Source organism: Pygocentrus nattereri, chromosome 4 (assembly GCF_015220715.1).
Source record: "Pygocentrus nattereri isolate fPygNat1 chromosome 4, fPygNat1.pri, whole genome shotgun sequence".
In the NCBI taxonomy this organism is placed as follows: Eukaryota; Metazoa; Chordata; class Actinopteri; order Characiformes; family Serrasalmidae; genus Pygocentrus; species Pygocentrus nattereri.
In genome coordinates this window covers 8,419,155-8,436,117 of record NC_051214.1, presented here as the reverse complement: position 1 = coordinate 8,436,117, position 16,963 = coordinate 8,419,155, and the positions used below count along the sequence as shown (strand labels likewise).

The 16,963-nt window shown below is 42.1% G+C and overlaps 1 protein-coding gene across 1 annotated transcript; it reads right to left on the bottom strand.

The window, feature by feature from the left end:
- Window positions 1-970: 970 nt before the first annotated feature.
- Window positions 971-16,148, bottom strand: amd1 (adenosylmethionine decarboxylase 1). The gene is made up of 9 exons (XM_017697750.2): window positions 15,811-16,148; window positions 8,437-8,523; window positions 6,435-6,561; window positions 5,511-5,613; window positions 5,236-5,278; window positions 4,979-5,123; window positions 4,673-4,765; window positions 4,288-4,443; window positions 971-4,101 (listed from the first exon to the last, which is right to left on the bottom strand). The coding sequence occupies exons 1-9, from the start codon at window positions 15,918-15,920 to the stop codon at window positions 3,958-3,960; spliced, it is 1,008 nt and encodes a 335-aa protein (XP_017553239.1). The 5' UTR covers window positions 15,921-16,148; the 3' UTR covers window positions 971-3,957.
- Window positions 16,149-16,963: the final 815 nt, after the last annotated feature.

The following is a 16,963-nucleotide window of genomic DNA, read 5'->3' as shown; positions in this document are numbered from 1 at the left end:
GGTCTCCTGTGTGGAGAGTGAGTGACAAATGTGATGTGTGTGTATATACAAAATGCATAAAGCAGCAGTGACTGTCACAACAAACCTGCATCACCATAAGGAGCTGTAAGGAATTAGATTTTATTGGCCTTTATTAAACAGCTTTTTTCTATAGTGACTTTTTCTAACAGTCTTATAGTGCACAAGAAGCAGACATGCAGTTGTAAGGTGCTATTAAAAGTAGAATATTTTTCTATTTTGCACAATAATGAACAGGCTTGTAATGCAGTTTGTGCTGTTTAAGATGGGTCTAAATATTGAAGACTACACATATGAAGCCTCTTCAGTGGACCTGGTGGGAGTCACTCGGCTTTCAATTCCAAACCGACTTGCTCTTTATGTATGATTGCCTAGACATCCCAACGTTTCTCCACTTTTCAGTGCAGTTCTTAATGTGTACAGCCATTTCACATGGGAGTACACCAATTTCTGAATATAAGAGCTGAGTGAGAGCAGCAGAGTTAATACAGCCCTGCAAGAAGAGCCAGCGCTCTTACAATGGTTTTAACCCTAAGCCTGGTTCTTAGTTTTCTAATGAAAAACACATTGTTCATACTAAATTAAATCTCTCCTTGCTTTGTCCACTTTTTTTTGTTAAGTTAAAATCCTAAATGAAAACTAAACTTGTCCATGTCCCTGCTCGTAAGCACAATTCATCATAGACCAGACAAAGTTCTTGTTTTCCTGTGATCTGTCAAAATATGATAGCCCTTGCTGGCCTCAAATATTTTGGATTACATGACTGTGCACAAGCTAGCAGGGAGAAATATTACCCAGCATGTCTCATCTCCTCTTAGCCACCCTCTCCTATCCCTCAGCCCACTCTGAGACCCAATTTATACTGTGTTTCACTAGAACATGCGTTGTAATTCACACTGGCTTTAAGAGATGGAGCAATAATCGTGGAGCAATAATCACCAAGACACAAAAGTCACACAGGAAACAGCTGACATTTATTTTTTTATTTAAAGCATCAAGCTCATAGTACAGATATTTAGCACATCTTGACCAACCAAAGAAATGGCAAGAGAATTAAAACAGCAAAGTTTCCCTTTCCCTCCTCAACATCCAGACCAAAGTCCTGCAGCACCAGTAGCCTAGCTTTACTCCTTATGAATTGCATCTCCCCTGCCCTAGAGGCAGCTCTGCAGCCTTCTAGGGGATGAGAGAAAAAAAAAAAAATCCAATTTATACCAGGTGGTCACCCTTTGGAACACTAGTTTACAAAAAGTATAAGGGGGGAAAAAAGACAAAAAAAAAAAGTGAAAATACAAATTGGTCCGTAGAATAAAAAGGCATCCCTCACAAAATTTATAAAGTGGAAAAAAAACAAAAAAACAAAACCAACGAACACTTATGTATAAAAAAAAGAGCAAATGGCAATATGCTCGAAACCACCCTGGTAGGAGTACTTTCAACCCAAATATCCAGCCAGATATGGACTGAACTCCAAAGACCAACTCAGTTCGATCTTGTTTATATTCTGAACAACCTGCTTCTACAAATGGTCCACATTAAAGCCATTCTTGCTTTAAAAACACTGACTGCAATGCATCAGAGGAGCTGAATCTCATCCACTTCAGTCAGAGAACTGAAGACTGTAGCCCTGGTGCTATTTCTGGATCAGTCCTGCTGTTAAATGAAAGTGATCTCACTCAGGATGGAAGGGAAGAGAATCTGGCACTCAAAAGAACGGCTTACAGATCACACCTAGTGTTGGAACTGATTATAGTAGTGAAGGACCATGTCTAATGCAAATCCAGGAGACCTACAATACAAGATAATGATTCAGTTCAAACAGCAGAACTGAGACTTTGCAGAGGACAAATTACAGAACCAGGACTAAAGACCTCAGTACTGTGAGGACGCCTCATCTCCCCATTTTGGCTGCAACCTGTTTAACCCATCTCTCTTGGCACTCTCTGGTCGAAGAGGCTTTGTGATAGGCGGACACGTCGCAACAGGGAAAGAACCATCCTCAACAACTCCAACAGCACCCATCACCACAGTCAATATGGCTTTACAGAAACACAGTCCAGGCTTGCTCAGAGAGCTGAAAAGTCCCAATAAACCAGCAACATCTCACCTGCACTCTATAGCCTGCAAGCCTGAGCCTGACCAGTCAGCGAAAGGCTTTAAAGCCCCATCAGGATGTTAGAGTTACATTACATAAAATTACAATTTAGCTTTGTAAATCTAGTCAATCTACTGATTTAACAGATTGGAGATCAAATCTGCTGTAAACTGCTGTATAAAAAAGGATCATGCCAATGTCAGAACAAGGCATCTTTTACTCCACCAGTCCAAAAGAAAAAAACCTGGGAAAACCAAAATGAACTCCAGAAACATCCTAACTTAACGGCCTTAACGCTGGCTAATACTCAGAGAAAGAGGAGAGAACGAAGCACTGTACACTTATTAAAAAAAAAAGCTGAGGCTGACACATAGGACGGCCAGAGTGCACCTCTACAGCACTATTCGCATGCAGCACAGGGACACGATCTTTCCCTCGCTTGACAAAGGGGGCCAAAACAAAGACAGAAAAAAAGAGAGGGAGAGAAAAAAGAAAAAAGACTGACAATGGAGTCACATTTTGGACTGATTCACTGCAAAAAAACTGTCTGCACGGTGGGTGCACAATAAAATTAATAAAACGGCAGTTTATGCAACTGTTAAGTGTGGAATGATCCGGGAGAACCCTGGCATGCTCAGATCTGTGCGCATCTATTGTGTGGTTACCAAATTCAGTACAGAGGGAGAGGGAGAGAGAGAGTGGACACATTGTTTAGAAAAAGAAAAATGCTTTGCTGTGCGATCGTTGCACTAAGCAAAGTGTCTGTCCCACTGTTTCAATTCAGGATGGGGTGGCCTGCCCACAGTGCAGTGCTAACGGGCACTGCGCTGGGCAGCTTCAGGGGTCCTGAATGACGAGAGCAACAATGGACGGCAGAGAGCTGTTATTCACATTCTAAAATACACACACACACACACACGTGTAACGTCGTCTTACATTCAGCGCCACAGGCCTTTCAGGACTTCTCTTAGCACTTCTACATTGGAACATTCAGAACTGCAGCTTTAGTTCCCCCCCAATGGCTTTACATTCAGCAAGGACAAAGAGAAAGGAGGGGAAAGAAAAAAGAATGGCAATAAAAAAGTGCTGTAAAAAGCCTTGGTGTGGCGCTTTGGTGTTTTAAGTGCAGTTTCATATGAAGTGTTACGTACATTTCTTTTTAAAGGCCTTTACAATACATATTGTATTATTAAATTACACAAAATTCCTCTTAATATTGTTATGTATTTGTATGGCACCCTTTGGGGCTGTCCCAGTGCCTTGATATACATAACTGATGTCAATCTTCTAAAATCACAGCTAAAACATCAAGGAAAGAGAAAGGGGGATAATATCCCAATAAAAAACTGGCACCAAGAGTTGGGCCACTACAGCTGTCATTTGTGCAAGTGTGGAATGTAAAGTCGAAGCCATCAGAATGTGTACGGACTGTGTTGGGGAAAGGTCAGCCCACACAGTGGACAGGACAGATCTGAGCATGTCAGGGCCCTTGCCTAGTGGGGCCGGAAACCCTGTCTGTGGAGGATGAGGGGGGAGACCTGCAGGAATGGGAGGGAGCGTCGTGCATGTCGGGCCGGCGGGGCACGCCTCACACACACCCTGCTTAATAACTCTACATGCACTTCAAGATCACAGCAAGAGTGAGCTAGAATATCTACACGGACACAACAAGAGCTTTCATGCAAGATATCTACGTTATCAGTACGAGAATGCTTACAGGTTAAACTTGTGATACGGCTACAGCAACAAGACTCCAAACAGCAGAGCGACAGAGGACACAGCTGGACGCAGAAAGGTTGCCTGCGCCCGGCCGCTTTCTTTTTACGCTTCTTCATCGGTGTGCTTCAGCTTTGCTGGCTCTGTTGTGGGTTCTTGGCATAACTGGTGAAGACGAAGTTGTAATCGTTGAAGTGGGCCAACTGGCGGTCCAAGCGCCTGTAGCCCTCGATTTTCTGCGCAGAAGAGAAGACGCTGCGACACTTGGAGCTCTGCCACAAAACAGCAAAGAGAAGATATAGATTAAATAAATTCTAAACATTTATGTCAAATGTAAATGGATTACTTTATGTTGATTTAAATCAGAGCATTCAAATAAGATGAACTGGTTTGTGAACCCTGGACTTCTTGACTTGGAATTCTTGACTGGGTCTGGAGAACCGATGCCATCACTATACCTGATTGACAAAAAGCGTAGTCACAAATTTCCCTGGCTTGAAGACATCCACAACTTTTCGGATAAGGTCGTCGTAGGATGTCTGGGAGAGGTTGGTTTCAAAACTAACGTAGGAGAACTCTGGTTCAGGGGTGATGTGAATTGTCCAGTAAGTTCCCTGCAAAAAGACAATGCGATTCTATCACCTGGTGAGACATACTCCACTTATAAGTGCACAGTTTGAGTGAACATTATCCTAGGTTCTATCTTCAGAAGGTCTGTGTTTAGGAGACTGTACATACGTAAAACCTGCTGATTCATATATGTTGGGAAATGGAATAGATTCTAAATACAGATTTGTGGTCTTAGTTGGAACCGAGAACTGGGCTTTAAATATATTTACATACATCTGTTTTCATTCCATTCATGGAGTATCCACAAGGGTTGAACATTGTGGCGTCAATCACAGAACCTGGAATCAGGTCACGAATTCCACTCATCTGTGGAGAGGAGCGGCAAAACAAACAGCAGGATTTAAAGTGGGGTAGTACTGAAAGGCATGGTTACTGTTAGCACACAATCCAGCAGTATTGATTGCTGTGGTCAGAATCAAACTACAACTGTGTCCTGGAACAATGAGATTCTGAGAATATATAGATTACTGAACACCATCATGACAAAGCTTGGTCGGGAAAAAAGGAAAATGTTCGTACACGAGTGACATCATTAGCGGAAACACCGTCTTTCATGTAGAACTGGTCCATTACAGCTGGGTTGAGATCACTCATCAGGACCTCCAGCGTCTGGTCTGCCTGGTTGTTCTCCCAGTACTCTGGCAGCTCCAGAGTAAATAAGTACCTAGTAAACAAACTCAACATGAGTGAAAACCAATAAAACAAAACTGTCCTTTATGCTAATGTGCGGTATACCCCATTTGGACTACAAACATAACTGAGAAATCAAGGCCTACCAGCAGTCAGAGTTCAGACGCCCCATACAGTAGGCTGCTCCATCTGTGGGAAGAAAAGTTACGTGAGGACTCCTTACTACAATTCATACTGAAACAGGAAATGATAATTGTTCATCTGAAGCTTCCTTTCCTGAAGTTGCACAACTGAATTTTGGCTTATGGATCAAATTAAACCAACTGGGATTATGAACCTGTAGGCCAAAATGTGGTTGTATAACTTGTGGGAAAAAGTTACGCTATATTTGTAGTAGTCTTGGATGAGCGTAAGAGCGTACTTGGGAAAATCTGGCTGAGAAATTCCACTTCCTCCTCAAAGTTACGGTGAGGGAACTCCTGGTGGGCAGGCTTCATGAAGTTCTTACGAGAGTAGAAGAAGTTCTACATGACAGGGGAAGAAAGAGTTCATTTGCTGCTACATGAGGCCAGTCTTTAGGACACTGATTAATGCTTCACTCATTTATGAACGAATATGAATAGAATGAATATTGAGAGCACACTGCATGCTCAGGCCACATGGTTGGCTCCTAGTAACTTCCATCACTGACCGTGGTTACATTTTTAGAGAATACAGTAGTACCTGGTTGTAGTATGGCAGGTTGAGTTTTTTTATTTAATAAATGGTAAGTGAATACAATATATTCATTCGTTTAATCACTTAGGATTCCTGATGAGGGCTGAAGTCTAGCATTGGCTTCATTAGTATTCATAGGGTTTCTTTTTTTTTTTCCCCCCTCTTTTTTTTTTTTTTTAAAAGTTGGTCAGCATCTGGAACAAAAATCATCCAACCTTAAGCAACACTGGCATCCTGTAAAGCCACTGGAGTAACGACAGGTCAGCAGTATGGTGGTTTCAGAAAGCATGTGTAGAAAACACCACTCATGATGACCACATACTCGCATCCCTGCTACCCTTGTGCTCAACTAGGTGTGAGATTATGGGCAATATGCTATAGTCTGATCGAGCCTTAAATCACCCAACTCGATTGGCAATCACAATGCATGAAGTATATAGGCAGTTCACAATCTCTTCCTCAATCAGCTCAAGCCTGTGCTCAGCAAAAATTCTTAAACACAAAGTGTTGTAACTCTTTTAAGCAGTGCCCTGAAAACCAGCCCAGATTGATGGGGTGTGTGGTAGGTAGGTGTGATGCCATGGCTGTAGTATGTGTGTGTGTGTGTGATGAGAGTGAGAGAACACACCTCGATGGTGTCGAAGCCACAGTATTCCCGCGCCAGTTCCAGCAGGGGCACCAGCGCTTGCAGTAAGAGGGTGGTTCCGCATGTCTTCAAAATGAAACGTCTCTTGGAGACAAACATGCTACTCTCACTGGAGAGAAAACAGACAAGGCAAAGTTCAGACGCTTCGCTCTTTACAGATTCAATCAGTCTATATTAAACTAACCTATGATAAACTAAGCACAGCCAAGGAGTGAAGACAATGAACGCAATCGCTTAGATACGTCATACAGGGAGCCCAAAAAGTGTATTGACAATTGTACCATACTAAAGGCATTAAGGTCATTGTGTTGGGAAAGTGTCAAACCAAGTGGCATTTGTTTTAAACTGACCACTCCAAGTCTAATTTTCTTTTTGGCAAAGGTATCTTTGAGCAGATTTGCACCCAAGACGACTACACTTCAGTTCATGATCCCAACAGTGAACACCATTGTTGCTCAAAACACTCATTGTAAGAAACAGAAGCAAACTGATGTTTTCAGCTTTGAGCTTCATAATAGCCTTATAGGGCAGTTTGGTTGGGGTTCTTCTCCAAGCCAAAGAGTATACCATCAGTTTGATGTGCTAAAAGTGCTTTTCTCTGAAACTAATACCATTTTGTTAAACATTTTAGGAAGTATCCTTAAGAACGTTATTGTTTAGCAGCAGTTAAAGTGTCTAAATACTTCTTGAGGCCAATGTATTAGCATTATTACTTTCACGAGTATATTACCATTTTAACACTAATCCCAACGACTGCAGGCTTGTTATTCACAGTAACATGAATTGTTCAGTAACTATAAGGAGAATATGCAGAGCTGAGGAACAGAAGGAACAGGAAAAGTCTTTAGGGTTATGAATAGATGTTTTTAATCAACTGACATGAAAACTCTGACCTTAGACTACCAGCAAGCTCACCTTGACCCAACCCCTCCCTCTAGGATGCTGCTGGTCAACAGCCACAGTAAACAGCTTTGTCTATTCTTCTTAGACTTAGCTTCCACTTTCTAACCTTGGTAGACGGTACATGCACACCTACACATGGCTCTCACGCTAATGCCTATTGATAGTCTCACATATACATACAGGTTTTCAGACAGTGCAGCCAGTACAAAGAACCCCAAAATACCTTGAATAGGTGGGCAATCTTTTTTCCCCCCACCCTTGTGTTTAAATAAATAAATAAATAAATTTTAACAGAGCTGTCTTAACTTGGAGTTCAGCCTTCTTCTGAAACTCAAACAGGAATAACTGGTTGACAGGCCCAACACGCATAAATCCTTCATTTTAATTAAAGGCTCTTCTACCTTATTTTCCCCACTGAGGTTCGCTTAACACAGTTGAGTTGTTTCATGTTCCAAAAACAGTCACCATTTATTTTTACTTGACAATTTTCCAATCTCTCTCTCAGAATTAATTACACTTTTAATTAATTACATTTCCTTTACATATTAATTACAGTTCCTTTAAAACTTATCTATGTAAATGACCTTTGTTCTAAATGTCTGCCACTTTAAAATAGCATTCCAGGCTGAAACACACCACAGAACTTCAGAATGAATGGGGCTGAGCAGATAAGTAAATGGCGTTTATCACGTCAGACAATTCATTCAAAACTGGCTGTTTTACAGCTTATTTTCCACATATGGGTTGTATAGACTGGGGAGTGAACTTCAGTGTTTACATACTACATTGTGTTTTATTTAAAAAAAAAAAGTTAATTCATTAAAAATGCAGTTCATTCATTCCCCTCTTATCTCTTCCCCAAACAAACTTCAATTCCTGGACAGAGCTTTAGTCTAGTCAGTGCTGGCTTGGTATACATCAATGTTGCTTAACCTGCAACACCAATTTCTTTTGGCAACATTAGGATGTGTGACTGAAGTGTTACTTCAATTTAACACAGCTCTGCAATAAGAGCTTGAAGGGCAGTGACAACTGAAACAAAGATTAAAGGATAATCCCAATCTCATTCTTTGGGACTCACCTGAGTATATAAGCTTCCTGCTTGTCAGTCTTTGTCACACTTATGATCAAACAATGCACATTCTCCAGAAGTTTGTCCCACTCAAACCTGAAAAGCACAAAGCAAAAGAAAAGCCATGTCAACACTCGGGAATCACTTGTTTCAAATTTAGCAAGTGGCACTGATTAACAGAAGCAATATAGTCATTGGTAACATTATTTTTGGAGCTCCATTACATTTAACGTGCACAAAATTATATACACTACAAAAGCATGTGGACACCTATACATCATGGGAGGTTGTGAGACGTCTTATTCCAAAACCATGGGGGTTCACATGGAGTTGGCTCCTCCTTTGAGACTATAACGGACATCGCTCGTCTGGGATGGATTGTGTCTGTGGGAATTTGCACCCATTCAGTCGAACAAGGTCGTGTTGAACGAGAAGGCCTGGCTTGCATTTGATGTACAAATTCATCCCAAATCTTTAGTGGGATTGAGATCACAGCTCTGCAGGCCACTGGAGTTCCTCCACACCAAACTCAGCCATGCCTTTATGCAGCCCTTAGTGAACAGGGGCACAATCATGCTAGAACGGCAGAAAGGGCCAAAACTTTTGCCACAGAAATTTGGAAGCATGCAATTGTCAAATGTTTTTACATGCTGTAGCATTAATACCCTGCTTCACTGGAAATAAGGGGCACAACCCCTGAAAAACAGTCTCAGACGTATCCCTCCTCCACCATACGTATCTGATGGCATTTTGCATGCTGACTGGCAGCATTTTTCTGGCATCTGCCAAACCCAGACATATGCATCAGACTGCCAGAAAATTAAGTATAATTCATCACTCGAGAACATTTCCACTGCTCCAGAAGGTGTTGAGCTGTTGTTGCTCCTATACACCTCCATTTCACATGAATAGCATTTACAGCTGAGTTTGGAGAAACTTCACAAACTGACTAGTGGTGAAAGTGGCATCCTATGATGGTTCCATGTTCTCTAGGTTGACCCACTGAACTGCCAGTGTTTGTGGAGACTGCAAGATATATATATATATAAAAATGAATGAAACATTTCATAATGAACGCTAAACGAGTTGTAAACTGAAACCCAGCCTGTGTATGTTACATTTCCACCCAGACATTCTCGCAATTCCGAACATTTCTGAAATACTTCAGGGCTTAATCACTGCTAGCACTTTAGCTGAAATGCCAGTTTTATAAGAAGGCCCGTCCGTCAGTCCGACCAGACTTTATCCTCACCACACTGATTGGTTACTGCTGTTCAGGTCAGTTCATTCTGCTGTCGGAGTTGTCTAGACATATGTATGCTTGATTGTGATGCAGATGCATTACTAAATGAAATGCATGGACTGCTGCACAGCAACCTGAGCTAATTAAAGACAGGACCCACCATCTGATGTAGCTGCTGAGTGCGCAACGCAACCACACTTCATGTCCCCGTGTAATCAGACTAGAGTTCCTCCTCTGCAGCTAAACAAAGCCACAGATCTTACAGTAAGAAATGCTGCTCAACTCTGCAGCGCGTGTATAGAGACTACATGCACTGCAGTGGTGTAAGCTTTCACTGTGTGGTACATGCTCATCAGAGAGGTCATTTGCTCCCTAGTAGCAGTTGGCGTCACTCAGTAGACACGAGCATTGAAGGCTGCTGACCAGCTGCTGACATGCAGTATTGAAAATGATGAATATACCATCTTGCCACACAGTGAGACTTTAAAATAGAATATAAGGCATGTGATAGGCCCATCTAAAAGAAATGAACAGACAGGTAAATGCAGTATATTTGAAACCTTTAACCACAGGAATATAAAGACCTACCACTCAATAACTACTATACACTACTGTTGGTGTATTTAATGGTTATGAGAGCACAGAACTGAATTGCAGACCCTCGTGCTCAGTTAAAAGCTTTTACTCCAAGCTCAATAAAAGAAAGTAAGAAGTAACATGAGAATGATCACCAGTATTTGCTTTGTGTTTGCTATTGCTCGATATTCCTAGTGATTCACAGCCGTCCCGTCCCAAATTCTTAGAATGCCACATCGTGGCGCGAGTATTTTAGGCCACAGGCTCTGCAACTCAAACTCAGACCATCGCCCTTCTCGCCTGCCCCTGGGAAGCTGACACTGCTGCTATTTTAGGGAGGCTAATAGTGACAGCTTTAGCAGAGACGTGTGTGGGGAGATGAAACAGGAACAGCTCAGACGGTGGAAAGCCATTGCTCACTTTGACAGGTGAACCACGTGAACACAAATCAATAGCAAACCATTCTAATTAACCAGAACCGTTCAACCTCAATAGGTCAGAAACACTAGGGATGGGCATTTATCAAATTTGGTATTTGAATTTAAAAAGCCAAAAAAAAAAAAAAAAAAGCCAATTTAAAGCCGATAAATGGACAAATCGAAAGTGTCTTTTCACCTCTAGTCACCCAACTAGCCTAGTCACACCGTCTCCTACCTGAGAACAGTGTGCAAACTGAAGCTTAGTGTTTTTCTGCATGGCTTCCTATGTGCTATAACTGTGCTCTGTACTGTTTTTAGAGAGACTACGTTTATCAAAAAATCATTACTATTCGATTTTATGAAGGCTATGACTCGACGAATATCCAGAAGATCTGACTTATCCCTAACACAACCACCAAAAGACAGCACGCAGGGTTTGTTAACAACGCAGCTGTCAGAAGAAAATTCTGTATCTCCATTTTTGTCGTGTTTTAGTTTGATATAATCTGAAAATACCAGTTCTTTGCACTCTCTGTAAAAGTAATCATGAATGTACCAAAAGAAATGGCCCAAAATGACTAGCTCTAATGACTCCATGTCCCAACAACTGTAATAAGTACTTAAAGCATGGGCAATAATGCCTGGAAACAAGTAACCACCAGTTAGCACCGTGTTTGCAAGATTCTGATAGGTGGCTGTTCTTTTTGATAAACCACATCATGATACGCCACAACAGGTCTTCTCTGTGCATATTGTCAACTTCCCAACTGCATGTCTGATCACAAAAAAGCATTAGTTGTGTTTAATTGGATTTAGTGCAGCATGCGAGACACTGAATATGAATCACTACATTCCTCCTAGTTTCATGTGGCACTACTTTGTCTTTTCCAGTTTGTCAGATGCCAGAAAAGAGTGTGATATGACAAGTTCCCACCAGGGCAAACACCCTACACTATACCAATAAGGGTCCTTGGGCAAGACTCCTAACAAAACCTTGGCCTACCTGTGTAAAATGATCAAATTGTAAGTCGCTCTGGATAAGAGCGTCAGCCAAATGCCGTAAATGTAAGTTCATAATAGCATCTCCGAAATAAAAAAATATTCTTTGAACTTAACTGACACACAGTTGCGTAGAGGCACAATACAACATAATGTGAGATCTGCATGTTAAAATGCACAGCTGTTGTGCTAAGAAGCCAGTCTGAATGGATCAAGTAAAACGCCACTGTGCCATCTCTAGTGAAACGAAAGTGGAAACATTGGCATCAGGAACATTTTCAGGCACTCTATTTTTGCTGCATCACTGTCCTGTGACTTGAGCCATAATTAAACCATCACATAGTACTCAAAAAAAAAAGTTAACTTCAAAAACTATTAAAACTTTTTAATCTGTCATAGTACTGAAACACTTTGGCCACTGTTGAAACCTTGACAATCGCACTGCACTGTTTGAAGAGGTTCTCTCTCTCACATGCTTCCACAGAAAGGCAGCGGTAGATTTGTGAATTGGATGCCCTTGTGGACTTATTTGGCCATTGGCTGAGCTCCAGCACCCATGATCCTCTCCCTGTGTGTCTGTGAGCGCTTAATCTTCCCGGGCTGTAAGCTAATACCATTCGTCATTCATTCTGACCCCCCTGGAAACCATAGCTACAGTTATCGGGTTCCAGCGCCAAGAACACGCAGGCTCTCCGGGGAGTCACAGAAAGAGAAGGAACGACTCAAGAAGATGGCAGAGTAATCTGGCGAGTGGCCAAGTGACCACTATTCCACGAATCCCCTCATGGATGGCCACAGCGCTGCAGCTTAATGCCTTCCCAGCTTGACCACGTCTGATTCCAAGCATGACGAGCCTTATAATTAGCCACAGAGTTCAATAAGGTCCATTACAGCAGAGGAGAAAGGCAAAGGAAGGAGTACTGTGGACTGGATTTGAGGAATAATCAAATGGTCATTAATTAAACAGCACAACCCCATTTTCCCCCGCTTTTTATTACAGTTGAGAACATCTTTAGAGTTGCCACACGGATACCATTCCAGAGATATTTTCTACAGGGAGATTCGCTAGAAAGAGGCCCCAAATATTATGTAATAACTAAGGCGGATGAAGCAATCTGAACCAAACAAGGTGCAACAAGCTCCTCAGTATATGGAGCTTTGAACATGCTGGGATGCCACTGTGCCCAAGCGACAAGGCAGCCGCCGGACAGCCACTGCGACGTTTAACCTGTTGGCCAATACATACAGGAACATGGAGCACTGCATCGAAATGCGTCTCGCAGAAAACGGATCACAACATTGCATGTCGTGCAATTGATTACACACCTTAAGGTATGTGGTGTATTTTTTTGTTCTGATTGTTTCATCCTAATTGGAGTTACAGCAGAATATTTGGGGCCTCTTTCGAGTGAATCTCCCTGTATTATGACAGCAGTAACACTAATCCCACTTGCCATTAAAGGTCAATTTGCAGACCAGTTAATGTTACTACTTTAATAGCAAGTTCTACTGTGGCAAACGTTGTACATACTATGAGCTTAACTCAACGACAGTATCAAATAAATTGCATCAGATATCTGCCATTCGTTGAACAGACATATCTTGGGACTGATACATGCATCAAAAGTAATAGGAATATCGGAACTAGCAGCCAAACACTCTTTGGCAAGGATCACAGGAGCTGAAGTCAACACCACACACTACAGGATCAATAAGTGCCGCCGGGGGACAGGACCACATTTCACGCTGCTGAATGGGGGGCAGATCTCTGGAGGTCAAATCCAGACTGAGGCCGCACTCCACCAATCAAGCCACAAGGAGGAGAATAAGCACCATGAAGGAAAAACGTGACTTTCACATGGCAGAGCACTCCTTTCCCCCCGTCATGGTCCTGCGCTGCACATTTGGCCGTCTACTCTACTATAACGACTGTTAACATCATGAATAGCTTGTTGAGTTGGTACACGCGAGTCAGAGCAGGAAAAGATCAATTGCAGTGCCATGTGAATCACAATAACAGGGCTGGGTAATATGACAGTGTTTATCATTATTGTGATAAGTTACATTGCAATATGTCAGTCTTTTCTGTGCATACCGCCAATACCTCCCGGCTGCGTGTATGATTATGAAGAGAGCATCATTAGTCCTGTTTTATTGGATTTAGTGCAGCATTGATTATGAATCACTGCGCTTCTAGTTTTTTAAAAGTGCTACCTTGTCTTTTCCAGTTCATCAGATGTCCAAAAACATCCATCTTGACATTGTGTACCATGTAAACTTCTTAAAGTACTGTTAAAGTACTTCATTTAACAGCGATCAGACGTAACTTTCATGCTTTTGTTTACAATCAAATTTCTATTTTTTGCTAAACATGAGAATCGCTGTACCATGTAAGACAAGATGACATAACTGGCAATAAACAGACTCTAGATACGTATTAATGCGTGAGAGAACCAGATTCCCACTGGAATCATGGTGGAAAACAGCTCATGTAGAAAGCTCTCTCGACTCCTGGGCATTAGCCAAGCTACTGCAGGTGCTGTAAATCGTTTGTATGTGACAGGCTGGCAATGCGGCAGCCTTCAGCTGCTGTTTTAGCCCTGTCCTGCATTCTTGGCCCCTCTTTATATAGTGTTTGCCTCTTAAGCTCCTGTTACAGCATACAGGTTTCTGAGTTAAACCTCGAGTTAAATCCATCATCATCAATATGAGCTTTATGAGCTGGACACTACTACACTTCTAAATAATGGTTCTTTTAGGGCTCTTTACTAAAGGAGATGGTTCTGTTTAGAACCCTTATTTCTACAAAAAACTATTTCATGCTTAAGCAGTGCTTTACATGGGGATTGACGGGCGACTGATCGGTCCTATGTATTACCCATTTACACATGGTTCTACGATGCGAAGCTTGTAACAATACAAGAACCCTTTTATGGTACTACATGGAACCATTTTCAGAAAGGTTCTATGTGGAACATTCTCCATCAATCTGAAAAACTTTCTCCACGCGAAACATCATTTTAAGCATAGGATGGTTGTGTATAAATCTCACGGCTCTAAACTGGACCATGTCCTTCTCTACAGAACCACCTTAAGAGTGGACGATTATTAGTTAATAGCGACCGCATCAGAGGCAGCCAGGCGCCGCCACATGCTCGTGGTCACCAGGCCCCACGTTTCATGAGACAGAGAAAGAAAACCGGGATTAAGCTTTAATTACCCACTTCTCAGACCTACAACCACACAAACGGGCAGTCATATATCGCATATAAGCTGCTGAAGTTATACTGGAAGCGTAACGTCACCGTTTCGGGAGTTTTTCCGCGAACCGTGCAGCCTAGTAACGTTCACGCGCCATACCGTGTTAGCCTACAGGCTAACAGACTCGCCTCGTCATCTTATTTCAGATAAAACCACAGAAGCTTTTGAACTATCGGCACCGTTAAATTACTCGTTTTAAAGTTGCTAAAATTGGACGGGTATTTCAGGCAAGGTCCAGATCAATCTAAATGTTACTACAGACCCCAACCAACAGACGTAGTTAGCTAGCGTCACGGTTAGCCGTTCAGTTTCCATTTTTTTCCTGTCAAAATGCTAAATTATCACATAACCGGCGGTAAAAATGAAACCAAGCTATTTTGCTGGTCGTTATTCGCCCCGCAAACACCTAAAATACAGTCACAGCTGTGAAAAACGTAGACAGCTGGGTTAAGCAGAGCCCCACTTGCTTTACTGCAGCACAAATGAATGAGTGACTGGAGGGAGGCGGGGGGGTTGGCTTCCTATTCCTCAGCTTCTTGTTCGAATTTTCCCGTTCCACCTTAAATGGTGCAGCGGTTACATTCTGTCGCCTGTACCATTTAAGGTGGAACGGGAAAATTCGGACAAGAAGCTGGCGAATAGGAAGCTGACTTTAGCTTCAATGAAGGATGGTGCCTTAGTGAAGCAACGGCAAGACAGGTCATTCATCTAACCACCACAAGACCCGTGTTCATGAAAAAAAATGAAGCAGTCGGTGTCATTTCAAGCTTCGGTCTGAAACTAGTGTGTTTTCTGAACGGACTGACAGGAGCGCCGAGGTTTAGAAAAATGTACATGCCCCCTACATACACCCTGATCGCGATAGCGTTAAATCTGCCAGCAAACCTCGGGATGGAGCGAAGGTCCCCGGTTCCTTTGGTCTCATCCTGCCGGGAGAACCACACCTCCAGCAGCTTCTCGGTCCCCTCGAAGAAGTGTGCACCGTTTTCCTCCATCGTGAGACAAACAAGACACCAACAACAGAAAAAAAGAAAAGAAAAAATAAACGTAGCTCGGGTTTTCAGCTTATTAAAAGTCCTTTTTGTTGGGCAGATAACTTAGTGATCTTGGTACAGTCCTTGAGCAGTCCGGGTCGTTGATTTCTTGGGTTGGTTTTTAATGTTTTTTACCGTCTTCCCCTTTTACAGAGAACACCGTGAGCGAGTGCTAGCTAATGTCGCCGGCCATACTGTGTAAGCGGGGAGAACTGTGCGAGCGGAGGTTTTATAACCTACTCGCTTACGTCATTTCCGAGCCTATCCAATCACAATAGACGACACGCCCCTTCTCCGCTTCCGATTGGCCCTCGCCGCCGTCACTCTGAGAGTTGACCGTTGCGTAAGACGTTTGCACAAGGCTCGTAAGGTTTGTATTACCGACGGGAAGTTCGAGTCAGTTGAACGAACCGATTCAAAAGAACTGTCCGTTTCAGTAAATCTATTCAAACGATCAAAACATATAATACATAATAATATCTCGCGAATTTATTGGAATAAATTGCTAACAGAGAAAACTGCTCGATTTTTTTTCTACCTATATAACACGAAAACGAGGCGCAGACGCTGTGCTCGAATCAGTTGGGACTTGTGAATCGATTCCATCGGTTTATAAAAAAAAAAAAACAAGTTCAAAAGAATGATTCGATCACGAGTCTGCCGTTGCTGGTTTGTATATCTTCCTGCAGACGCATAAAAAGATAAACAGTGTTGATATTAGTAAAAAAGGCGGTTTAAAACACAAGCAAACAAACCGCTTTTCACTTATAAAACCTAGAAATTGAAGAACGATATGACTGCAAAGACCGCAATTTTCTTTAAACGTATTTTTTTAAAATAAAAGACAGATAATAAGGATGATTTTACAGAGGTGTGCATGGAATTGCTGATTTATAGTGCTATAAGTCATAGATAAAGGTTATTTTTATTATTGTGTTACAAAGAGGTTGGTCGTGATTTTAATCGCAGGGCTTTTCACTGTGTTTCACTTTAACAGCTTGGCA

Coding starts and splice junctions, on each gene's coding strand:
- amd1 (XM_017697750.2), bottom strand. CDS start 15,920: ATGGAGGAAAACGGTGCACACTTCTTCGAGGGGACCGAGAAGCTGCTG. Junction 8,524..15,810: donor GACCTTCGCTCCATCCCGAG/GTTTGCTGGCAG, acceptor TGTGCTTTTCAG/GTTTGAGTGGGACAAACTTC. Junction 4,444..4,672: donor TGAATGGAATGAAAACAGAT/GTATGTAAATAT, acceptor GTCTTTTTGCAG/GGAACTTACTGGACAATTCA.